We start from the raw sequence: 25878 nt of genomic DNA, 5'->3' as shown, positions 1-25878 counted from the left end.
CTGGAAGACAAGTGCTAGTAATAATAATAGGGCTCAGATTTTTCTGGATGGGATAGCTGATGGATTTCTTCACCAAGTAGTTGAAGAAGCAACAAGAGGGGATGCCATTTTAGATTTGGTTTTGGTGAGTAGTGAGGAACTCATAGAAGAAATGGTTGTAGGGGACAACCTTGTTTCGAGTGATCATAAGCTAATTCAGTTCAAACTAGATGGAACGATAAACAAAAATAGATCTGGGACTAGGGTTTTTTATTTCAAAAGGGCTAACTTTAAAGAATTAAGGAAATTAGATAGGGAAGTGGATTGGACTGAAGAACTTGGGGATCTAAAGGCAGAGGAGGCCTGGAATTACTTCAAGTCAAAGTTGCAGAAACTATCAGAAGCCTGCATCCCAAGAAAGGGAAAAAAAATCATAGGCAGGAGTTGTAGACTACGCTGGATTAGCAAGCATCTTAGGGCTTGGCTACACTTACAAGTTGCAGCGCTGGGAGTTACAGCGCTGGTCATGCAGCTGTGGAAGGGCCAGCGCTGGAGTGTGGCCACACTGACAGCTACCAGCGCTGCAGTGTGGCCACACTTGCAGCACTTTCCAGCGCTGTATTGAGAGGTGCATTGTGGGCAGCTATCCCACAGAGCACCTCGTCCCGTTTTGGCGCCGTTTTGGCGCTGAGTATTGTGGGAAGGAGAAGGAAGTGTGCGGGTCATTCCGCTTCCTGTTTGCCAGCGCCCCGTGGTGCATCGCTTCACATCCCAGCATTCACTCTTTCCAGCAGCGTTTGGCGCCATTGTGAGTGTCTTTCTGTTACTCTCTGTGTGAATCGCGATTTCTGTGGCAAATGGAGCCCGATCTGCTGAGGACTCTGCTGATGAGTGTCACCAGCACAACACGTTTGGCAGTCCAGCTATTCCTTCAGCTCCAAAGTGACAGTGAGGATTCCGACGATGATATCAATATCGCTGCAACTTGTAAGTGTAGCCAAGCCCTTAGAGAGGTTATTAAGAAAAAGCAGAAAGCCTACAAGGAGTGGAAGATGGGAGGGATTAGCAAGGAAAGCTACCTTATTGAGGTCAGAACATGTAGGGATAAAGTGAGAAAGGCCAAAAGCGATGTAGAGTTGGACCTTGCAAAAGGAATTAAAACCAATAGTAAAAGGTTCTATAGCCATATAAATAAGAAGAAAACAAAGAAAGAACAAGTGGGACCGCTAAACACTGAGGATGGAATGGAGGTTAAGAATAATCTAGGCATGGCCCAATATCTAAACAAATACTTTGCCTCAGTCTTTAATGAGGCTAATGAGGTGCTTAGGGATAATGGTAGGATGACAAATGGAAATGAGGCTATGGAGGTAGATATTACCACATCCGAGGTAGAAGCCAAACTCGAACAGCTCAATGGGACGAAATCGGAGGGCCCAGATAATCTTCATACAAGAATATTAAAGGAAATGGCACATGAAATTGCAAGCCCATTAACAAGAATTTTTAATGAATCAGTAAACTCAGGGGTTGTACCGTACGACTGGAGAATTGCTAACATAGTTCCTATTTTTAAGAAAGGGAAAAAAATGTGATCCGAGTAACTATAGGCCTGTTAGTTTGACATCTGTAGTATGTAAGGTCTTGAAAAAATTTTGAAGGAGAAAGTAGTTAAGGACATTGAGGTCAATGGTAATTGGGACAAAATACAACATGGTTTTACAAAAGGTAGATCATGCCAAACCAACCTGATCTCCTTCTTTGAGAAGGTAACAGATTTTTTAGACAAAGGAAACGCAGTGGATCTAATTTACCTCGATTTCAGTAAGGCATTTGATACGGTTCCAGATGGGGAATTATTAGTTAAATTGGAAAAGATGAGGATCAATATGAAAATTGAAAGGTAGATAAGGAGCTGGTTAAAGGGGAGACTACAACGGGTCGTACTGAAAGGTGAACTGTCAGGCTGGAAGGAGGTTACTAGTGGAGTTCCTCAGGGATCAGTTTTGGGACCAATCTTATTTAACCTTTTTATTACTGACCTTGGCACAAAAAGTGGGAGTGTGCTAATAAAGTCTGCGGATGACACAAAGCTGGGAGGTATTGCTAACACAGAGAAGGACCAGGATATCATACAGGAAGATCTGGATGACCTTGTAAACTGGAGTAATAGTAATAGGATGAAATTTAATAGTGAAAAGTTCAAGGTCATGCATTTAGGGAGTAATAACAATATAGTTATAAATTGGAGACACATCAGTTGGAAGTAACAGAGGAGGAGAAGGACCTCGGAGTTTTGGTTGATCACAGGATGACTATGTGCCGCCAATGTGATATGGCCGTTAAAAAAGCTAATGCGGTTTTAGGATGCATCAGGCGAGGTATTTCCAGCAAAGATAAGGAGGTGTTAGTACTGCTATATAAGGCACTGGTGAGACCTCACCTGGAATACTGTGTGTAGTTCTGGTCTCCCATGTTTAAGAAGGATGAATTCAAACTGGAACAGGTTCAGAGAAGGGCTACTAGGATGATCCGAGGAATGGAAAACCTATCTGATGAAAGGAGACTCAAAGAGTTTGGTTTCTTTAGCCTAACCAAAAGAAGGGTGAGGGGGGATATGATTGCTCTTTATAAATATATCAGAGGGATAAATATTAGGGAGGGAGAGGAATTATTTAAGCTTAGTACCAATGGAGACACAAGAGCAAATGGATATAAACTGGACACTAGGAAGTTTAGACTTGAAATTAGACGAAGGTTTCTAACCATTAGAGGAGTGAAGTTCTGGAACAGCCTTCCAAGGGGAGTAGTGGGGGCAAAAGACATATCTGGCTTTAAGACTAAGCTTGATACGTTTATGGAGGGGATGGTATGATGGGATAGCCTAATTTTGGCAATTAATTTAGCAACTGATCTTTGATTATCAGCAGGTAAGTATGCCCAGTGGTCTGTGATGGGATGTTAGATGGGGTGGGATCTGAGTTACTACAGAGAATTCTTTCTTGGGTGCTGGCTGGTGGGTCTTGCCCACATGCTCAGGGTTTAACTCAGTGGTCCCCAACGTGGTGCCCGCGGGCGCCATGGCACCTGCCGGGGCATTTATTTGCGCCCGCCTAGTGCCCAGCAAGGGAGAGAAGCCGCAGCCCCGTGCCTGCCGGGGACAGAGAACTCCAGGGCTGCAGGCTGTGGGCGCCGGTGTTCTCGGTCCCTGGCAGGTGCGGGGCCATGGCTTAAGCCAGAGAGAAGCCACGGCCCCGCGCCTGCTGGGGACAGAGATCTCTGGGGCTGCAGGCGCCGGTGTTCTCTGTGCTCGAGGCTTCTCTCTGGTTTCATATATTATGTTATATTAAATATGATGTTTTTCATATTATTTAATGTACAAATACAAAATAAGTCTTGAAAAACTGTTGATGCCCGCCACACTCTTCTGAAGACATGAATGTGCTACTGGCCACTGAAAGGTTGGGGACCACTGGTTTAACTGATTGCCATATTTGGGGTCGGGAAGGAATTTTCCTCCAGGGCAGATTGGCAGAGGCCCTGGAGGTTTTTCTCCTTCCTCTGCAGCATGGGGCACGGGTCACTTGCTGGAGGATTCTCTGCAGCTTGAGGTCTTCAAACCACAATTTGAGGACTTCAATAACTCAGACATAGGTTAGGGGTTTGTTACAGGAGTGGGTGGGTGAGATTCTATGGCCTGCATTGTGCAGGAGGTCAGATTAGATGATCATAATGGTCCCTTCTAACCTTAAAGTCTATGAGTCTATGAGCTGGGAATAAAACCCAGGCCTCAGATCAGTGCTCTGCTCATGGCCTCTCTGCAATAGTTACACATGGTCACGTTTTCAAGGTTTATTTGCAACAACTAGAAACTCTAGTTCTGTTATTTTCTCATGAGAGCTGAGATTCTGATGAACAAGAAAGCAGATTGGGAGTCTTACTGGTTTCCTGTCCCAGCTCCAACTAGCTCTAGGCAAGGAGTGGGATGGGGAAACTATTCCTACATGGGTGCCTTCGGGGTGTGGGGTTGGAATCTGAGAGGGCAGAAGGGATGATACAGCGTGACCTCCATGCCAGCATCTAGGGAGGGGGAGTGATATTGTGTTTATCCCCAGAGCTCTAGAGAGAAGGGTCTCAGAGGCATTCTACTGTGTATGCCCCCACAACTGTGCGGGGAGCAGGGTCTGCAGGGATTATACTGTGGGCACCCCAGGGCTTTGTGGGGAATGGTCTTTGGGGGTTTATACTGCGGACATTCCTAAGGCTCTGTGGGGAAGGTTCTTTAGGGGGGATTATACTGTAGGCACCCTCAGGGTTGTGTAGAGAGGAGTCTTGGGGGTGATATGCTGTATGCCCCTCAGGGCCACCTAGGGTTCTGTGGGAATTAGTCTTTGGGATGGGTATATCCCATTCACCCTCAGGGATCTGTACAAATAGGTGTCTGAAGAATTAGAGTGTGTCCCCAGAGGTGTGTGTGGGTCACATTGGGGGAGCACCCAAGCTGTGTGGGGAGGCCTGGGGGAGTCACATGGCTATTTGGGGAGCACTGGGGGAATCCCATAACTATGTGGAGAGGGGTGCTGGGTTTCACTTGGGGGTGCCCCAGGTCTGTGGGGGGGTGAGGGGTCACACTGGGGAGCCTTGTGGCTGGGGGGGTCACACTGAGGGTGCCCCGTGGCTGTGAGGGGAGGCGTGGGCGGTCACACTAGGAGTGCCCCCAGCTCTAGTCCACTCTCCCTCCGTTGTCACCCACTGTGCGTTTTCTGAGCCCTTTCGAGTTAGGCATGGCTATTACTACTACGCATGCGCACGGGTTCCCAGGCGGATTAAGTTGAGAGACCCGGACCCGGACTCGTGGCGTAGCTTTTGCGCCTGCGCCAAAATATGGCCGCGAGATGGAGCCAAAGCGCCTGCGCCGGCGTTCTCGGCCGGAGGACGTGAGGTTCGTGCGCGTGCGCCGCGTGGGAATGCCCGTCGCGCTTTTGGTGCCGGGGGAGGGAGGTCGCTGCGCGTGCGCGGCCAGGGGAACGGCGTGCGCGGAACGGGAGGGAGGGAGGAAGCCGCTTGGGAGGAGGTCGCGGTCGCGCATGCGCAGTGTAGCGGCCGGGCTGATCCTGTGTGTATGTGAGAGTCTGACGGGTTCAAAATGGCGGCGACTGGTCCTGTGTGAGGAGGGGAAGCGAGTCCGGGCGGGGAGCGGGCGGGTGGGGATGGCAGTGGGGTGCCGAGCATGCCGGCGCTGAGGCAGAGCCGGGCAGGGCAGCGGGGCGCTGGGGACGCTCGGCCTTGGGGTGCCGGGTCTGGGCAGGGAGGCGGCCGGGGGCAAGTTGGGGAGCGGGGGAAGGGATTGGGGCGAGTTAGGGGAGGGGTACCCCCAGAGTGACTCCCTCATAGCCCTGGGGCACCCCCAGTGTAACCTCCCTTGGGGTGAGTTTAGGGGGGGAGATTTGAGGTGGGGTGGATTGAGGGGGTGGGGCAGGGAATTTGAGATAGGTGTGGGGTGAGTTAGAGGGTGGGGTGGGTGGAGATTGGAGATAGGGTGACTGGGGGTGGGGCAGGGGATTTGGGGCCGTGGGCTGGGGTGAGTTAGGGGGTGGGTGGAGATTGGAGGTGGGTTGATGTAGGAGGTGGGGGGGGCTGGGGTGAGTTGGGGCTTGGTGGGGTGGGGCTTTGTGGGGGTTGATTTGGGGGTGGGGTGACTTTCCCCCAGGGCATTGCCTGTAACTGGCTGTGAGTCTGCTCACTGGGTGTGTGAGGATTTTATTGGGGAATGAAAAGGGTGAGAGTTGCAGACACCCTGAGACCATCCTGACCCCCTTCTACAAGCAGAGCTGTTTTCCTGGGACTTGCCATCCCTTCTGGATACTAGGATCTTGTGAACACCCAAGATGAAGACAGCCATGCGTGGGATTTAATTTCTCCTCTCTTTATTTTTCTGAATCTTTTTTCATTCCTAGAAAAGGACAAAGGAGAAGAAGAGACCTGGTGAGAGACTTGATTTTCTTCATATCCCCCTGCTTTTGCTAACAATGATGAGTCTAGTGACCTCTCCAGTGTCCAGGGTGTCTCTCCTCCTCGGCCCCTCTAACTTTATGTAACTCAGTGAACCACGCATTTTATTGTGGCTTCTTAGGAGCAGCCAGTCACTGGCATTATCTCTCCTTTGCCTTTCTACTCAGAGATGAGCTGGGATTTGTATGTGGGCATTGTTTGATCTCTTTACTATATTGCACTGTTCTCATTTATTTCATGTTTTTAAAAATATTTTTGAAGAGAGAGAGCAGGGCACTGAGTGGGGTGAGGGAAGAGGTTGGTTTTATCCCTGAGGTAGGAAGAAAGAGTTGATGGGATTTCTTTCCTTCTTGTCTTTTACTACTCATAAATACAAAACTTTGTAAGGGGTTTTTCCCTGACTCCTGAAGAGGGAGATTAGGTTAAGACTTCTTGTTATTGGCAAGTCATCTGACATCTGTCAAACTTCTGTTTTAATAATTTGTGCAATTTAAAGTAAGTTCTGTGTTACTGAAGGATGCTGGATTGACACTTCCCTAGAGACTGACATCCTGAATGTCTTCTCAGCACAGCCAAACCACAGCAGTGGCCATGCTATCTCCTTTCACTAGCCCAGCCAACTGACTCTCTGCCCAGGCCCAAGATCACTTTTAAGAGGAGTGGAGAGTTAAGTCTGTGGGCCAATATCTGAACTGGCCTTCTCTGATGTGGTCTAACAGGCCCCCAACCCTAGCAGTCTCAACTACACTATGTAATTTACCATGTGTTGTGGCACTGTGTTATGATGTACAAGTGCCCTGGTTATTATACCATAGCTTGTCTGTGTACATGAGAAAAAAACTGTTTGACTATGTTATTAGACCACGCTCAATCCAAGTAAATTGTCTATAACAGTGGTTCTCAAACTGTGGGTTGGGACCCCAAAGTGGGCCACAACCCCATTTTAATGAGGTCACCAGTGCTGCCTTAGACTTGTTGGGGCCCAGGGCCAAAGCCAACGTTTGAGCCCTATTGCCCAGGGCTGAAGCAAAAGTCTGAGGGCTTCCACCCTGGGCGGCAGGGCTCAGGTTACAGGCTCCCTGGGCTTCAGCTTTGGCCCCACTGCCCGGGTTGATGGGGCTTGGGCTTTGGCCTACCCAGGGTGGTGGGGCTTGGGCGGACTTAGGCTTTGGTCCCCACTCCTGGTCTTTTAGTAATTTTTGTTGTCAGAAGGGGATCGTGGTGCAATGAAGTTTGAGAACTCCTGGTCTATAATAAACTTTAAGTAACTGGTGGTAGCAGTGGCAGAAGAGCTAGTATAAACAGAGCAGTGGCACTTTAACTACCATGTTGTCTGATCTTGCTCATAATGGGTAGATATGACTTGGTGGTGAAAACACCAGTTGCTGCTTGAGCTCTTTTTATGCTATCACTCCTATTGCTACCAACCATGGGAGATTTCCCCAAACAGCATAGGGAAGACAAGGCCATAAAGATCGGGCTTTTTAACGTAGTTATAATACAGCATTATCTTGTCCATATAGAAAAGATCAAACAGTACTGTATCAGAGCACCTCCATGTGATAGCGCTACAGTGAGGCAAATTCTGAGCTGTGGAATCTGTCCACACTGGAGTCAGTCATGTTATTCACAAGTATGTTGAAATACTGTTAGAAGAGTTTCTGTGCATTTTCCCTGACAAGAGTCCATGTGGATTTGTTGTTGAAGGGTAGGGGGCAGCTGCAGAGAACCACATTACAAACTATTAAGAGGAGGAGTCTACAGCATGATTTAGGAGACATGCTTCTGGGGGAAAACCATGCTACAGTCCTGCTGCCACTAAATATGTTTAAGTATACATTTGAAGCCAGTATGGTTCTGATCCCAAAGTGGAATGGCTCAATGATGACTCTAATGAGGAGGCATCTCCCTGAACTGAGAATATGAACTCACTTCACATAGACCAGAAAATGATAGTGACTCCAGATTACTAGTCACCTGGGGCCAAGCTAGAGTTAATGGAGAAAGGAGAACATAAGAATGGCCATGCTGGGCAATTTCAAGTGATCCATACTCTGTCATCCAGTTCCAGCTTCTGGAAGTTGAAGGTTTATGGATACTCAGAGCATGGGGTTGCTATCTTGACTAATAGCCATTGATTGGACCTAGCCTCCATGAACTTTTCTAATTATTTTCTGAACCCAGTTATACTTTTTTTCTTTCACAACATCCCCTTGCAGTGAGTTCAACAGGTTGACTGTGCGTTGTGTGAAGAAATACTTCCTTTTGTTTTGAACCTGCTGCCTATTAATTTCATCAGATGACCCCTAGTTTTTGCTTTGTGAAGGAGTAAATATTAGCTTTCTCACACCATGATTTTATAGACCATGAGTATATCCTCACTTTGTCGTCTCTTTTCTAAGATGAGCTGTGCTAGTCTTTTTAATGTTTCCTCATATGGAAGCTGTTCCATACACCTAATAATTGTCGTTGCCCTTCTCTGTATGTTTTTTTCCAGTTCTAATAGAGTTTTTTGAGATGCGGTGACCAGAACTGCATGCAGTATTTAAGTTGTGGGCATACTATGGATTTATGTAGTGACATTATATCTTCTGTTTTACGAAAGGGATATATAATAATAGTTCCTAACATGTTAGCTTTTTTGATTGCTGCTGCATATTGAATGGGTGTTTTCAGAGAACTATCTATGATGACTCTAAGATCTTTCTAAAGTAGTAATAGCTAATTTATACCCCATCATTTGTATAGTTGGGATTATTTTCCAACGTTCATTACTTTGCACTTATCAGCATTGAATTTCACTTCCCATTTTGTTACCCAGTCGCCCAGTTCAGTGAGATCCCTTTGTAACTATTTGCAGGAGCTAGCCCGTTGCTGTTCTGTGGCCTCTGTACATAGTATTTCACAATATTACAGAATCATTCACTTACGAATGAATAAATGAAGGCTTAAAGGAGTGTTTCTAATATCTGTGTGCAATCTTTCACTATTTCATTCTGGCTACTAAGGAGGAAGAGGAGGAAGACAGTAGCCCCGGAGTATCCTTCTCACTCTCTTCAGAAGAGTCAGAGATGGAGCCTGAGGAAGAGAGGATCCGTTACAGCCAAAGATTGGTCAGTATTCACTTTTACCCATCAAATTCTCACGATTAGTCTCTTTATTTGCCTTTCAACCCCCAAAAAACTCCCTGGCTTTATAGTCGGAGCAAGCTTGTTACCATCCCATGTAGCAATGAGACTAGCATCTCCAGTTTATACAATGAAACATATAACCACTTAGGTGGGCAGTCAATCAGATCATTTGATGACTCCAGTTCACATCATACATGTGTGTCTTATTATGGGGGAACATTATAACCATGGTTGTTACCAGCCCAATACATGGCTATTTAAGCTTCAAAAATGGAAAAGTCACAGGTCAAAGAATATGCTTTCAGACATGAGAAACTGGTATAGTTGTTACTTGTGACAAAACAGGCATCTCTTAGTATTTGGGGCAGATGGGGAGAGGAGGAGTTGGGATGCTGTGTACGTTAAACTGGGGTGGTTTTCTGTTGGCATTACATTAGCCCAGATCTGACTTGAGTATACTTTGAACCTGCAACTGTCGACATTTAAAACACTACAGCAGCACAGCTGCACCACTATAGAGCTTCATTGTAGAGGCTGTACAACAACAGGAGGTGCTTCTCCTGTCACTTAGTCATCCACCTCCTTGAGTTCTGCTGTCAACTTAGCACTGTCTGCACTAGGCTTAGGTTGGCATAGCTACAGCCCTGGGAGACATAGCTATGCCAATGTACTTTTTCAGTGTAGACCAGCTGGAGGAAATAGGCTTTACACTGAAGTTAGTTGGAACTGTTTGTGTGTGATTGTCTTATTTTAGTATTCGCACTTCAGAGGCCAGATCTACACTAGGAAAGTAGGTCGCTATAACTACCGTACATTGCTCAGAGATGTGAAAACCCAACACCCCTGAGCGACACGGATAAATTGACCTAACCCCCAGTGTAGAGAGCGCTAAATTGATGGGAGAATTCTCCCATCAGCATAGCTCTCACCTCCTGTACAGGTGGAGTACCTACACTGAGAGGCAAATCCCTTCCATTGGCATAGGTAGCATCTTCTCTGTAGTGCCACAGTAGCGCAGCTGCAGCATTTTAAGTTTAGACCTTCTCTTAGAGAATCTGAGATTTTATTAATGGTGTCTGTGTCTGGGACAGAGTTCCCATCAAGAGAAAAGAAAAAAAGCTGGTGTTTTCTTTCATTCCCACTTCTTGGAGAAGTCATGCTAAGCTGCATGGTCAGCTTGGTCTCTCTGCCCTAACCCTCAGGCTTGTGACTACTGCAGTTAAATCTTTATCCTTTAACGCTTTGAAATAAAATCAGTTGGCATGAAGTCTAATGAAGTGATGCACTGATCTCTAGGATTAGATTTCCCAGAGAGGGGGAGCAGTCACTTTCCTTGTCGTCTAATCAGTCGCTACTTCTGTGCCTTAACAGCCTACAGAGAGCATGCTGGAGAGTTGTAACTAGTGCTCACCTTATAAAGGTGAGGTAGCAATTGTAATCTCTAGAGTAACTGGTGTCACTGCAACTAAAGAATTTGTTCCTAAGAGGAAGGAGAAGTTAGGGCCATGTTTCATCTTGACTTAATGATAAAGCTCTAGTTTGAGGACTGTGTATGGCAGGGGATAGTGTCTGTTGCATCTTAAATTTTGTGGATATAATCTTCAGGATAAACATCTGGTGCAGAAAACATCTTAGTGAAAGACGCACGTTCTTCATACTTCCAGCCCCTTATGGCTTCTGTGGGAAACTCTGAAGTAACTGCTACAGGCTGTATAGTTGTCATTGTTTGCCAGCCATACCTGTTAAAAATGGCTGTAGTCATCAAACTTAAAATTACCATGAACTATGGGCTCTTTTACCTATAGCTGTAGTAGTATTGGTGGTTTAGCTCCAACAAAATGTTATGAGCTGAATAAACAGCAGTGTTGAACTAAGTTCAGACCACAGGAGAAGGGGCATGGTTGGGGATTAGAGCAGAGGACCGAGTCATAAGCTTAGTTCTCTACCTGGTTCTGTTGGTCTTCCTGTGGCCTTGGGGTAAGTAAGTGTAGCAGAAACCTCAGTGAAAGTTTTGCCAGAAAAATCACACCCACAACCAACATAGCTAGTTGAGCAAAAACCCTAGTGTAGATGCAGCTATATCAGCAAAAAGTCCCTATGGTTTATTTTACCCCTATGGCTTATTCTGATAGCGTTAACTGACTTAAGCAAAACGAGTTATTTTGCCGGCATAAACTGCCTCCACTGGAGGGGGCGGCTTGTGTAGCTCTACAGGGAGATCTGTCACATGAGGGTCATGATGTTTAATTTATTAACGTTTTGCAAATGTCTGCTGCTTTCTTCTCTGTAGCGACTTCCAATTTACCACGCTACCACTTTAGGAATGGGGTGGCAATGAAGCCCAAATAATCTCCTCTGCTAAAAATGATCAGTGGTTGAAGATCTGTTGGGGTTAACTCTTAAGTGCCAGCATTAACTATTTAACATCTTGAGATGAATGGGCTGGAAAAGTAATTCTCCTAGCCTAGGGGTTCTCAAACTGGGGGTCGTGACCCTTCAGGGGCTCACGAGGTGTCAGCCCCCATGCGTGCCAGGGTTTCGGCTGTGAGTCATGTGCAGGGCTGACAGTCCGAGCCCTTCAGAGCTACGTGGCCATGCACCCAGCTCTATAGGCAGCGCTGCACCCAGCAGCAGTAAAGGTGGCATGGTATGGAGGGGATGGGGAGTCACTTTTTTGGGCCAATCATCACAGTCTGAAATATTTTCAAAGGGGATCCTAGCAAAAAAAAAGTCTGAGAGCCCCTGTCCTAGCTAATGTCTCGGGCTGTAACAGACTCAAAAAGACTGCACTTCATCAGTTAACTTTACAGATAAAACCAGAACGTGATCATGGCTGCAAAGAAGTCTAGAAACTCTTCTAAATGCAAGCTTTGATTCTGAGGAGTCCGAGAGCATGTCTGTGCTACAGCGGCACAGCTACAGTGCTAGAGCACCATAGTGTAAATGCTTCCTACATTGATGAAAGGGGTTTTTCCGTTGCTCTAGTTAATCCACTTCTCTGGGAAGTAGTACCTAGATCGATGGAAGAATGCTTCTTTAACCTAGCTGTGTCTACAATGTGGACAAGTTGACCTAACTATATTGCACAGGACACACAATTTTTCACAGCCCTGAGCAGTGGGGGTAGGTCGATGTAACTACAGCACACAGGGGGCACAATTTTTCACAAACGCTGAGCCGTGTAGGTGAGTCCCTCTAATTTTTAGGTGTAGACCAGGCCTGAATGTATTTGAGTGAGCGACACCAAGTGGACGTCAAGTCTATGGGTCAGGCATTTGACCACTGTGGAGACTGAACTTCCCACTTGGCGCCTGCATGGCCATGCTGGCAGGAATAGCAGTGTGAGTAGGAAGCATGAACTGCAGATGTTTAGGCTCTACTTATGAAGAATGAACTGAAAAACTCATTCTCCTGGGGCTGTCAATCCAATACTTTTCATAGTCAAAGACACCACATAATTCCGTTTTCATGCAGACATGTACAGATGGACATTGTAGGGAGTGCATGAGTTAAGGCTTTCCAGTTAGTTGTCTGGCCATTTTGAAGAGTCTGATTTGTCACATTGCATCAGAATATTGGTCCAACTAGTCGAGGATCATATCTTCAGCAGCAATCAGTATCTGATGCTTCAGATGGAAATTAAAACCCTTTCCATATTGCACTTGGCCATTTGTAGAGTGCTATACAAGAGGAAGATTCCTCTGTGATCATCTTACTGGCTGAAACATGAGACTTTATTACCCTTGCATCACTATCTGAGTTCACAGAACCACAAATGTGTTTAGTTATCATGTTGTGCTCTCCCAATGCTGTACTTGTCTCCATGGTCCCTTCCGATAGTGAGTTCTACAGTCTGTCCTGGAGAGAAATGGCTCTAGTTTGAAAAGCTAACCCTTACTCTTGTGGTATGGAACCAAGGTATTGTTAGTTCTGGAGATTCTTTTCCCGTCAGTGGAGCATCATTGGTTTCAGTGCACAAGAGCAAAATAATCCCAGCTTCCCACATCAGTTTGGTTAGATTCAACCATACTTTTAAATAGCATTGGTATAAAAAGAATGTCTATGCTGGCTAATGATTTGTAGCAGTGAAAGGGGAATTCAGTCTCCAAGGCCTACTCAAATCTTGTCTTCTCTGATGTCGGTAAGAGCATGGGATGGTAATTGTAGTTTTAATAGTGTAAAAATGTTCCACTGGAAACACAAGCATTGTTTTTTGTATACTGTCAGTAGCAAATAGTCATTGGTGGGAGCTATATGCAGTTGGTACTAGAAGGGTGGATTAGAACCAATGTGTGAAAGACTGCATATTCTTAATCCTTTCAGCAATCTAGGGATGCGGGGATGGGGGTGAATATTTGAATCACAGGAATAAGAAGTCTCACCCTCTCATTAGTCAGTGGAATTCAAAGCGTTATCCATATACACACGAATTAAGACTTGCAAGACCCTTGGGAGAGAAATTAGGGATTATTTCACCCACCACTGAAATTGTTCTACAACCATTCAGTAATGAAGTTTAAGTTAGGAAATGAAGAGCAATAACATTGTATCTAGTCAAAGCAGTTTGACTAGAATGTAGAGCAATAAACTGTCATTACCTTAACTGGAAATTTTGCAGGTCACTGGGTCTTTTATATTGTCAAGTCATCAAGGCCGAGGGTCTTTGTCGCAGACAATCTTTTTGTGTTTGTACATAGTGTAACACGATGGGTGCTTTGATTGCTGATTGGGGCCTCTGGACCCTACTGCAATACCTACAATCTGAAAGGCTGCATTTCCTTTTGTACAATGTACACATCCCATGCTGGCTATTTTGTCATAGTAGAATGCCTCCTATTGAATCACCAATACTGCTTCCCACCTTCTCTCCTCCCACTGACTCTAGGTGTTCTTGGAGGTCTGTCATTTAAGTACTGCCTTGGCCTGACCTCTGACTAGATCCACATGTGAAATCTGCATATGCTCTGCATGAGAGAAACTGTCCCCACCAGCACAAAGTGAAAGCTCTTCCATGCAAAGCGTGAACCTGCTTTCACATGTTTGATGTCCGCAGTATCCCTCCAGGCACTAGTTGATATGCTTTACAGTGTGTGGAGTCATAGGATAAGGGAAGGTGCTTAACCACGATTCCTGACACTGACCTCCATCATGCTGTAGGAAAGATCATAGTCTGTGTTTTGGGGAAGCACTCAAGGCAGGTGAGAGACAGACTTTTCTCTAGGAAAATGCCCTTTGCAGCAGAGTAAAACATATGAGTATAGTAAGTTTTATACTTCCTGTTTTTGAGTAGCAGTGAAACTGGCTAGACCACTGTAACTCAGAATGCTATGCTGGGAGTTGGGAGCAGGAAAAACAGCAAAATCTTACTACACCCCAAAGCACTGCATGGTGGGGGTGGGGAGAGGCAACAGAAATGGAAGAGTGGGCACAACCCCATCCTTTACAGCAGGGATTCTCAACTTTTTTTCTTTCTGAAGCCCCTGAAACATGCTATTAAAAACTCCACGGCCCACCTGTGCCACAATAACTGGTTTTCTGCATATAAAAGCCAGAGCTAGCATTAACGGGTAGCAAGCAGGGCAGTTTCCCAGGGCCCCATGCCACAGGGGGCACTGCAAAGCTAAGCTGCTCAGGCTTCTGCTTCCGCCCCAGGTGGTGGGGATCAGGGCCCCAGGCTTCAGCCCCATACAGTGGGACTTCGGTTTTCTGCCCTGGACCCCAGCAAATCTAACACTGGTCCTGCTTGGCGGACCCCCTGAAACCTGCTTGTGGCCCCCAAGGGGTCCTGGACCCTTTGAGAACCACTGCTCTACAGCAATCATAGATATAGGGAGTTAAGAGTAGGCAGGACTTGTCGCTCTAAGGGTATGTCTTTGCTACCCTCCAGATCGGGTGTGGGGGCGGGGTCAGTTTATCACATCTGGACTAGATGTGATAAATCAGCCCCCGAGCGCTCTCCTGTCGACTCCTGTACTCCTCCACCGTGAGAGGCACAGGCGGAGTCGATGTGGGAGGGGCAGCAGTTGACTCACCACGGTGAAGACATAACACTAAGTTGATCTAAGTACGTCAACTTCAGCTACGTTAGTGGCGTAGCTGAAGTTACGTATCTTAGATCAATCTCTCCTCCTCTTTAGACCAGGCCTCTGTCATCTGGAGGCTCTAAATTGATCAGATATAGGCTAGCATCAAAATATAAGCCCCAATGGGTAGGAAGCCAAGTAGCCCGTGGCTTCCTAGCAGTGGGGGATGTTGGGGTGATCCTTCATCAGAATAATTTTTAGGGCTTCTGTTAGCCTTAGGGTCTCTTGTATTGGCCTGTACCAAGTAGTAATAGCTAGCAATTGACTTTAGATTTCAAAGTGCTTTACAAAAGAGATCAGTGTCATGGGTGGTAGCACTTCAAGTCCTGATCCCAGTTATTCAAGTGCTTGCAGCTATGGCTGTCGGGGTGGAGGGTGGCTTGGATTGCTAAGTGCATGCAGCTGTGGGTGCTTGGGGGTGAGAGGTGCCAAATATACTTGCATGTGAATCTGGAAGGGTTGCATTCACCCCATATTCATATTCTAGGACTGCCTCCCAGTTTGGGAACAGATGCTCTGTGAGCACCTTCCTTGACAGGTTGTGCTTTGTTAAATTACCTAAGAGGACCAACTAAAGTGGTTCTCCAGCAAACTAGGTGAAACCTTGTGTGGCTGAATGCTCTTCAGCTGTAATGTGATCATAGCTACTAAACACACCTTACTTTCCTAGTCTAGACAAGACTTGAGACTAATCACTTCACTTCAATCAACTCACTCCTCCCGTTGGCCTCAAAAAATGGGTTTCAGGCTCACTTTGCTAACAATATGTGAGCAGCAAACTATCTTGTCTTGTAGAGACTGCTCATGTTTAGCCCCAAACTTAGTTTTTGGGCATATTTTTAATGGAACCTATCATCAGTAGAAATGGTTACTTGGAATGCTCTGAAATGTCAGTGGAACAGTTATGTTAAAAAAGCACTTCCTTGCAGCATTTGCATCCTAAACATTGCAGCCTTGTGCTACCCCATGAGAGAATCTGAAGGAAAAAAAGACTAAAATGTGACTCAGTTGTGTTCATTTTCTCTCAGCTGAGATATGCAGGAGATAAATGCCTTTAAACAAACATTTAAAAGGCTGATTTGCTCTTTATTATTTAACACAGCTGTTTTTAAAAGCTGACTATCCCTTGAACATGATTTGTAAGCTGCAGTGCTGACTGAGCTGAAGAGACTAGTTGTACAGCAGATAAGCACTTTCAGTTGCCTGTCGGATACTAAACAAAGTTTGCAAGTAGCATCAGTATTTCCTCTTAATGAGCATGAATATTTTTATGGGGTTATCCCTGCTGGAGGTGTTGCTAACTCCTTAAGATACCTGTTCTTCCCCACAGGCTTTTTGTTCACTAATCCTTATTTGTTAGTCCCAACTCTGGTCCTGCAATTCAGCAGGTGCTCCTTTGGGACAGTACTTCATGTGATGGGGCAGTGGCACCGTGTTTAGAGGAAAAACAAAAGGTCTTACCTCAGACTGAATTAGGTTATTGTCTGTGCAAACATTTGGGGCAATTGCTCCCTGCCATTGGGGAAAGCTGTTAGCTCTTCTGATGCACAGACCAAATTTGCTGATTCCAGTGAAGGAGAGGACATGGATAAGCTTAGTGGCGGGCTCTAAATGGCTAGTATGAACTCTGAAAGTTAATTCAGTGGCTGTTGTTGACCTTTCAGTTCATTGGCTTTCAGAATTATGCAGTCATTGTTTTGTTTGGATTTGTAGTTAAATCCTATGATCATATGACAATGCCCAGAGATACTCATCACTGTGAAAGAGAAGGAAGTTAAGGATCTGAGAGACCTGCCATAATCAGTGTTCTGTATGTGCAATAACAGGGGTGAGCAAACTTTTTGGCCTGAGGGCCACATCTGGGTGGGGAAATTGCATGCAGGGCCATGAATGTAGGGCAGGAGGTTGAGGTGCAGGGTGTGGGAGGGGGTACGATGTGCAGGAAGGGGCTCAGGGCAAGGGGTTGGGGCAGAGGAGTGGTGTGGGGCGTAAGGGGGGCTCAGGGAAGGGAGTTGGGGTGCAGGAGGGGGTGCAGCGTGCGGGAGGGGGCTCAGGACAGTGTTGGGTGCGGCAAGGGACTGAAGGCAGGGAGTTGCGCTGCGGGGTGCAGGAGGGGTTCAAGGTGCAGGCTCCGGCCCAGTGCTGCTTATCTGGAACGGCTCCAGGGTGGCAGCAGCATGCACTGGGGCCAGGGCAGTCTCCCTGCCTGCCCTGGCTCCGTGCTGCTCCCAGAAGCAGCTGGCACCATGTCCGTGCCACCCTGGAGGGGGGGGGGCAGAGGACTCCACGCACAGCCCTTGCCTGTGGGTACCTCCCTCAAAGCTCCCATTGGCTGCGGTTCCCTGTTCCCGGACAATAGGAGCTGCGGGAGGTGGCAGGGATGTGGTGCCAGCTGCTTCCGGGAGCGGTGCAGGGCCTGCCGCGCCAGGGGAGAGGCAATCCTGTGGTCCAGATCTGGCCCACGGGCCATAGTTTGCCCACCCCTGGCAATACTGAGCTCTGCTCTTATTTGTGGTCTCTAGTATATTAATACAGCACTATTAGCCAGTTCCTGATTAGTGTGCTAGGTATTGTGCATAGGAAGTAGTAGATGGCCCCTGCACTGAAGAGCTTACAATCTAAATAGATGATTCACTCACATGATGGGAGAAGGGGTATAATGCACAAACAGAGCATGCCATATAATGGCAGCAAGTGATAGGTTAGTCCTGTGATTATTTTGGGCGTGGGTTTAACTAGAAGGGGATCATTTCTATTGATATGAGGCTCTATTAAAGATATGCCTAAAAAACTAACTGGGGCTAAAGAAAACAAAGGGTAGAGGGGGACAGGGCAGGAGAGAAGAGGATAAGAGGACACTGGAGGTGAAGCTGAGGGGAAGACTCTGTGAGGCAGGAGGAGTGGGAAGGTTGGAGCGAACAGCCAATCAGCACGGGGCAGAGAAAGTCCAGTCAAAACTGTAGTCAGTTCTCTGAAAGTCCAAAGGTCGCTGCTTTGCCTGCTTCTGCCCTTGCTGGTTGGAGTCTCTCCAGCCTCTGATATTTGCCCATTCTCAATACTTCAGAGAAGGAAGACAGGAATAGGAGGCAAGCACCCTAATGCTAAATAGGTTTGAGGGAGAATGAGTTAGAATGGATCAAGAGAATCAGCTGGAGTGGAAAGGTGATGTACATAATGAACAAGTGTGGATTGTTATCTGCCTTTGGGGGGAGCATTCAGGGAAGGGCACAAGGATTTGGAAATGGGATATAGAATTTTTTTCTCTCATCTTTCAGTTCCAGTATGGCCCAACTTGGTAGTGTCTGAAAGTGGTTACCTCCCACAACTGTTCAATGGTCTGAGACATGAGTCAGTCTTAGTCCAGTTCCTAATGAAGCAGTAGTTACATCGAGAGGAAAGATGGCTGGTTAAGGCACTGGTCTGCAACGCCGGAGATCTAGTTCTGATGATAACTTCTGCCAGAGACCTCTTGCTTGATTATAGGCAAGTTACTGAATTTTTTTGTACCTCAATCTTAACGTCTGCAAAATGGGAATACTAATGGATTTGTCCTAAACACCTCTATATGAGGCACTCGCACAATGAGTGTCAGTCTATAAATGAAACCTAAAACTACCACCACAATGGGTTCCATCTCAGGAGAGATGCCGAGATCTAGATGGTCCTTAGGAACTGAGAGCTCCCTTCACCCTAGATGTGTGGCTTAATCCAGGGCATACAGAAGGGGAAGAGGTAGGCTCATAGGCCTGGTCTACACTTGTGGGGGGATCGATCTAAGATTTGCAACTTCAGCTATGAGAATAGCATAGCTGAAGTCGACTTATCTTAGATCAAATTAAAATTACTTCGCGTCCTCGCGGCGCTGGATCAACAGCCGCAGCTCCCCCGTCGACTTTACTTCCACCTTTTGCACTGCTGGAGCTCAGCAGTCGACGGGAGAGCAATTGGGGATCGATTTATCGTATCTACACTACACACGATAAATCGATCCCTGATAGATGGATCGCTACCCACCTGATCTGGCAGGTAGTGTAGACGTACCCATAGAAATTCCTTTAGGTTGGTGTATACTCCAGATCTCCCTTTTAGACCTACCCCTGTAACTGTGAACAAGGAGACCTTTGAAAGCAGTGGTGGAAAAGGGAGAGACTTCATAGCAGCCCACAGGCTGCTGATAGCACTTCTGTCAATACCTCAGATGGTTCTGAGAAACTTGGGGATGAAATCTAGCTTGTGACTTGAACATCAGGAGAGAGGGAGTAATGTGTATAGGCCGCAGGAAAAGATGCTGAGTCCACTTAATTGGATTTCTCTCACCTTCAGCTCTGAAAGCCTCTCTTAGAGAGGACTATACCTGTTCAACTTCTGTGCAGTTGTTCCCTAAAAAGAGAACTGAATAAGGGCAGTGTTTGTGTCTTTATGCTCTGCTTGTCTCTGTTGCTGTAGAAACAGTACTGGCAGTAAACAGTGTGAGCTCTCTGTGCAGGGACTCTGAATCTCGGTGGAGACTCCAAGAGCTTAACTAAAACAAACTGGATTGAAGTATGGTGATATGAAATGTGCTACAGGTTACAGTATGGCAAAGGTTTGGTAGTAACCTCACCTCAGTCCCTGGAAAAATCATGGAACAGGTCCTCAAGGAATCAATTCTGAAGCACTTAAAGGAGGGGAAAGTGATCAGGAACAGTCAGCATGGATTCACCAAGGGCAAGTCATGCCTGACTAACCTAATTGCCTTCTGTGAGGAGAGAACTGGGTCTGTGGACGAGGGGAAAGCAGTGGATGTGTTATTCCTTGACTTTAGCAAAGCTTTTGATATGGTCTCCCACAGTATTCTTGCCAGCAAGTTAAAGAAGTATGGCCTGGATGAATGGACTATAAGGTAGATAGAAAGCTGGCTAGATCGTCGGGCTCAACAGGTAGTGATCAACGGCTCCATGTCTAGTTGGCAGCCGGTTTCAAGCAGAGTGCCCCAAGGGTTGGACCTGGGGCCGGTTTTGTTCAGTATCTTCATTAATGATCTGGAGGATGGCGTGGACTGAACTCTCAGCAAGTTTGCAGATGACACTAAACTTGGAGGAGTGATAGATATGCTGGAGGGTAGGGATAGGATACATAGGGACCTAGACAAATTAGAGGACTGGGCCCAAAGAAATCTGATGAGGTTCAACAAGGACAAGTGCAGAGTCCTGCATTTAGGATGGAAGAATCCCATTCACTGTTACAGACTAGGGACCGAATGGCTAGGAAGCAGTTCTGCAGAAAAGGACCTAGGGGTTACGGTGGACGAGAAGCTGGATATGAGTCAACAGTGTGCCCTTGTTGCCAAGAAGGCTAATGGCATTTTGGGCTGTATAAGTTGGGGCATTGCCAGTAGATCGAGGGACGTGATCATTCCCCTCTATTCGACTTTGGTGAGGCCTCATCTGGAGTACTGTCTAGTTTTGGGCTCCACCCTACAAGAAGGATGTGGAAAAATGGAAAGAGTCCAGCGGAGGACAACAAAAATGATTAGGGGGCTGGAGCACATGACTTATGAGGAGAGGCTGAGGGAAGTGGGATTGTTTAGTCTGCAGAAGAGAAGAATGAGGGGGGATTTGATAGCTGCTTTCAACTACCTGAAAGGGGGTTCCAAAGAGGATGGATCTAGACTGTTCTCAGTGGTAGTAGATGACAGAACAGGGAGTAATGGTCTCAAATTGCAGTGGGGGAGGTTTAGGTTGGATATTAGGAAAAACGTTTTCACTCAGAGAGGTGAAGCATTGGAATGGGTTACCTGGGGAGGTGGTGGAATCTCCTTCCTTGGAGGTTTTTAAGGTCAGACTTGACAAAGCCCTGGCTGGGATGATTTAGTTGGGAATTGGTCCTGCTTTGAGCAGAGGGTTGGACTAGATGACCTCCTGAGGTCCCTTCCAACCCTGATATTCTATGATTCTAAATAACAGTTCTGTCAGACACAGGTTCTTTAAACCGAATAGAAGTTTTAAGCAGAGGTGTCTTTCTTTGTTACACATCTGCACAAGTTGTGCACCAGGGAGGATGCAGAATTCAGGCTCTTCACTGCCAAAATAGGTAGTTATCATGCTGTTAAAAAACGAACACGTTAGCTATCCCACTATAAAATCCTAATGGAAGTGAGATGCAGGCAGGTTTTACTGTGACGTAGCTAAGCAAGGCCAGTACTAATACTTCACCCAGTTGTATCGCAATAAAAACTGTTTGTGCCTTATCCCCACTAGGATTTTGCAGCAGGGTAGCTTACACCCTTTTTTGATGGTGAAGAGGCAGCCCCACAGTGGGTATGTCTACACTGCAATTAAACACCTGCAGCTGGCCCAGGTCAGCAGACTTGGGCTTTTGAGGCTGTAAAATTGCAGTGTAGATGTCTAGGCTTGGTCTTGAGCCTGGGCTCTGGGGCCCTGCGAGAGGGGAGGAGGATCCCAGGGCTTGGGCTCAAGCCTAAGCATCTACACTGCAGTTTTACAGTCCCATAGCCCAACTTCCATGAGCCTGAGTCAGCTGACCTGGGCCAGCCACAGGTGTTTAATTGCTGTGTAGACATGCACAGTGTGATAAATGCCTGTAGTTTTTACTGCTGCTGATCCTGAAGACTGGGTACAGACTGGAGAAATTGTACTGTTTTTACTCAACAGCCAGCCTCCAGAGAGTTTGGGAGAAGAGGAGGAGAAGTACAAGGTCCTAAGCAACAGATTTGTAAACTGCTGAATTTAACTGTTTGACTAGAATGAATCATAATATGCCCCATCTTCCTTTATTCTCATGCAGTCTCATGCAATCCTTCCTCCCTGCAGCTAGCTTCTGATGGATGTGCTTCTGGGAGTCAAGTGCAGGAGCTAGCACTGGAAGGTTTTAGCAGCTGTAAGTAGAGAGGAGAGGGCTGAGAAGTGTGTAGCTTGAGTATTCAACTACCATAACTTCTCTAGCATGTTTCACCTGAGTGTTTCCAAGTGCTTTATAAATGCTCGCTAATCTGCTTAATACCCTTGTGAAATAACAAAGGGATGTATAGTGAATGCTTCACCTAAAGATAAAATGCAGCTACTTCTGTGATGGAACATGACAGCTACACAGTAACACTACGCATAAGGCAATGTGTGTGAGATTCTCATTCTACATGGGAAGAAGCTGAAGTGCTCCAACTATGTGAGTGTAACTAGCCATGTTCATGCAATTTGAATTTGACAAGGACACTGAGGTTAGTTCCCCTACTTCAGTTAAAAAGCACCACGGATGGGCCCTGTAAGCAGATGTGATAAGGGCCTTGGGATGACTTGTCTAATGGATGGCATTGATTTGGAGGGAACGGCAACCCAAATTTTCCCATACTGTTGACATCTTTCAACATCTGCTGTCCAAGTACTGTCCTGGTCCAGCCTTGTCTAGCTTGTGAGATTTGAGAGCATTGCAACTTAGTTATCAAGGTGTCATGAGAGAGGACAGGCAGAGAGTAATTTAAGCTTACACATTTGTACTTCCCTTCTGGTTTATTTGGAGAAGTCTGTCTGATCACTCTTAAGGTGCTTTGTCACCAGTACAGAATAAGAGCTAACAAAGATACATGCTGTTGATTGGGTCTAGTGGGTAGTGCATATACTGGGGACACTCGGGGACCATAGTGATGCAAAGCTTCAGTGAGTCCTCGTCTAGGTCTGAGAAATTCAGCATGGATGCTATGTCTTAACTCCAGTATGCTGTCACTCATAGACATTCTTGTTTGGCAGTCTGGTTTCTCAGCCCTTGTTTGGTAGCACTGCCAATGAATATTTAACTACTAGACTAGGCTGAGGCATACAGGTGGGGTATTAAAAGGTTGTGTTACCTGTCCTGTTACTAGAGGACATCATCTCCAGGGCAGTCTTTCATAGTTTACTTAAACTTAAGCTGTCAAATGTAAGCAAAGGCAAAAAAAAAAAGCTTCGCAGTAAAGAAGTAGGTTTCCGTGAGTGAGTGACTGTTCTTATCTCCATAGGCAGAATATTGTTTCTGAAGTGATAAGCCAATCAGGAACACGGGCGACATTATGGAAGAGGGTATAAAGTACAATGCAACCAGCAGCTTGTGCAGTGGATGGCACTGCCACGTTCCTTGTTGGGAACAGCATTCCTGTGTCAGAGGCAGCTGCCAAGAACCTGTCTTTGACCTGGCCAAAAACTCACCATGGGTCCTAGAGTTAAACAGTGTTGCCTATCAGTACACATTGTGTAAACAGCTGCTGAAGTCGTCTTCAGCCTGTGAGTACTGAAGAGCCTGACTGGATGCCCCTCCCCCTGAATTGTCCAGCTATTCCTTGGCACTATCAGCTATAACTCCCCCAGAAAACATACAAACCACACACTCTCCTCCCCACTTGCTCTGAAACTGTGCCAGCCCTGCTTGTGATAGGAAGCCCTCCTGGAACTTTAAACCCTGGAAGGTCTCCAGATTTTGACTAGATTCCTGCTAAATCATGAGCCTGGTTTTTGAGTCTGTCCTATTCTGGATAAACACCTAATGTATGAAATACCAGTTAGCTTGTATAGGGCTTTGAAAGCATAAAACAATCATAGAATCATAGAATCTCAGGGTTGGAAGGGACCTCAGGAGGTCATCTAGTCCAACCCCCTGCTCAAAGCAGGACCAAACCCAACTAAATCATCCCAGCCAGGGCTTTGTCAAGCCTGACCTTAAAAAACCTCTAAGGAAGGAGATTCCACCACCTCCCTAGGTAACCCATTCCAGTTCTAAGTAGTATTAGACCTATAAATCTGCTGGGTTAGTTCTAGGGTTCTTCATGTGAAACCAGCCAGTCACTGTTAGTTTAATACAGCTTTCTCTCCAAAAACCCTTCTTTGGAGGATGGGTTGTGCAGTACTACTAAAATTAGCCACCTGTCTCTCCCAGTGTCAGGCTGGACTCCAGATTAAGGTCAGCATTCAGATCTATGCAGTAGTTGGCAGAGTGTATCTAGGGTCACTTGTATGGAGGGTTGCATGATATATCATGCTAAGGTTTGAAACCTTCAAGTTGGACAGAGGTAACACAACACTACTGTATTAAATTCCCTCAAGGGTCCAGCCATTTTGGTTGAGCCAAATTGCCATGGGGAATCAGAATATTATTAACCTTACAACACAAAGTTCATCTGTATAAGGTCCTTCACACACCCTTTTGCAGCGAGAGACATAGTAGCACATGCCTTGCAGAATTGTGTGCAACTGTTCTTACAGCTAAGGAGGGAGAAGAAGAATAGAGATGGAGTTCAGGAAAAGCAGAGCTGAAACTATAAAAGCTCTAGTGCTGGAAAGAATAAAGAGTGCTTGGACGACTATACTGTCCCCCACCAAAGGTGGCAACACAAGATTGGTGTTGATTGGACTCTAGAAGGCAGGTCATTGTGATCAAGGAACAGTGGATGGAGGTAAATTGTGGAGGAGCTGAGGGAAGGGTTAGAGATGAGGAAAAATGGTCTTGTGGTTAAGGTTAACTAAGACTTGGGAGATCTGGATTTAATTCTTGAAATGCCACAGAATTTTTGTGCAACCTTGAGCAAGTTGCTTAAACTCTGCCTCAGTTTCCTATTTTTATAGATAATACTACTTTGCCTCAGAGGACTTGAGTTTAAATCTACATATATTTGGGGGATGGATGCCAAAGTACTGTAAAAAAAATCCAAATTTAGTCAGAATGGGGTGAAAATGAAGAAGTGAATAGGGGTGTGTGTGTGTGTGTGTGGCTAATGAGGATGTTGCTTATGAGCAAAGCAACAGCTACTAGTTCTCATGCATGCTTCCCTGTAAACATCATGTGAAGGTAGAGGTGTGATGTATAGGTAGAGGTGTGTGGTATATATGTGTAAGTTAGTTTTGAAGGAAAGAGTTCAGAAAAGTATGCACAAATTAATTAAAAATTCCTTTTGTGGAAAGGAGATATGAAGATTAGAGAAATGTAGACTGTGTGGGTGTATGGGGAAGAGAGAGTAGTAGGGAAGTTCATGGAATAAGTTTGTGTAGCGTTTCAAACCAGGAGAACTGTTCTCAATTGAAAGCAAAAGATAAGCTAGGGAAGGTGACATGGGGAGGAAGAGAGATGCATGTTGAGCTCCTGCTTTCTATGATGGAGAGAACTTGGGGGCAGCATTCTGGGCCCCCTGAAGTTTCAAGAGCAGAGATTGAGGAAGATCATGGAGGAAATTGCAACAAATAAGGCAGGAAGTGACTAAAGCACTGTGTTGTTCACTGGCTTCATTCCTAAAACATGAGGTGGGTTGAGCAAGCTTGATCTGTTTTTACATGTGACCTTGTATTTAAAAGTACACAATTCATAGTTTGTTTTGAAATCTGGATTTTCAGTTCTCTTCCATATTAGAGATGGGTCTAACACTTGGAAGACAGAAGTAGCCTGCAGAGGGGTGATGTGGGTATCAAAGGAAGTAATGTCTGAAGAATTCCATTGTGCAGACAGGTGTAAGCCTCAGCCATGTCATCCTTAAGGAGATGAGATGGGAGGTGGAAGGATCAGCGTGAGTAGGGAGAGCTGCAGTTCTGTTATCTGTGTAGAAGTATTATCTATGCTTTCTATTTCCTTAGAGTATATTACCTCCTAGGAATAAATGGGGAAGAGACATGTAAAAGGTATCTAAGAGGTGACCACTGGCGTCTGAGTGTTGGGATGAA

At 46.0% G+C, this 25878-nt stretch overlaps 1 protein-coding gene across 6 annotated transcripts in view; it reads left to right on the top strand.

Annotated features, from left to right (window-relative positions):
- The first annotated feature begins 4827 nt into the window (after nucleotides 1–4827).
- The window catches only part of KDM2A (lysine demethylase 2A), a 70873-nt gene continuing 49822 nt past the window's right edge, over nucleotides 4828–25878 (top strand). For 2 of the 6 annotated variants that reach the window (XM_045014092.1, XM_045014086.1), the window contains exons 1-3: nucleotides 4828–4921; nucleotides 5937–5964; nucleotides 9000–9104. In XM_045014092.1, the coding sequence (XP_044870027.1) occupies nucleotides 4875–4921; nucleotides 5937–5964; nucleotides 9000–9104 (180 nt within the window). In that variant the 5' untranslated portion in view covers nucleotides 4828–4874. Of the gene's footprint in view, nucleotides 4922–5024; nucleotides 5146–5370; nucleotides 5407–5936; nucleotides 5965–8999; nucleotides 9105–18555; nucleotides 18689–25878 lie in introns of those variants that run through there. The other 4 variants (XM_045014087.1, XM_045014089.1, XM_045014088.1 and 1 more) reach the window with 4 other exon arrangements.

Source organism: Mauremys mutica, chromosome 4 (genome assembly GCF_020497125.1).
Source record: "Mauremys mutica isolate MM-2020 ecotype Southern chromosome 4, ASM2049712v1, whole genome shotgun sequence".
NCBI lineage: Eukaryota > Metazoa > Chordata > Testudines > Geoemydidae > Mauremys > Mauremys mutica.
This window is presented reverse-complemented; position numbering and strand designations above follow the sequence as displayed.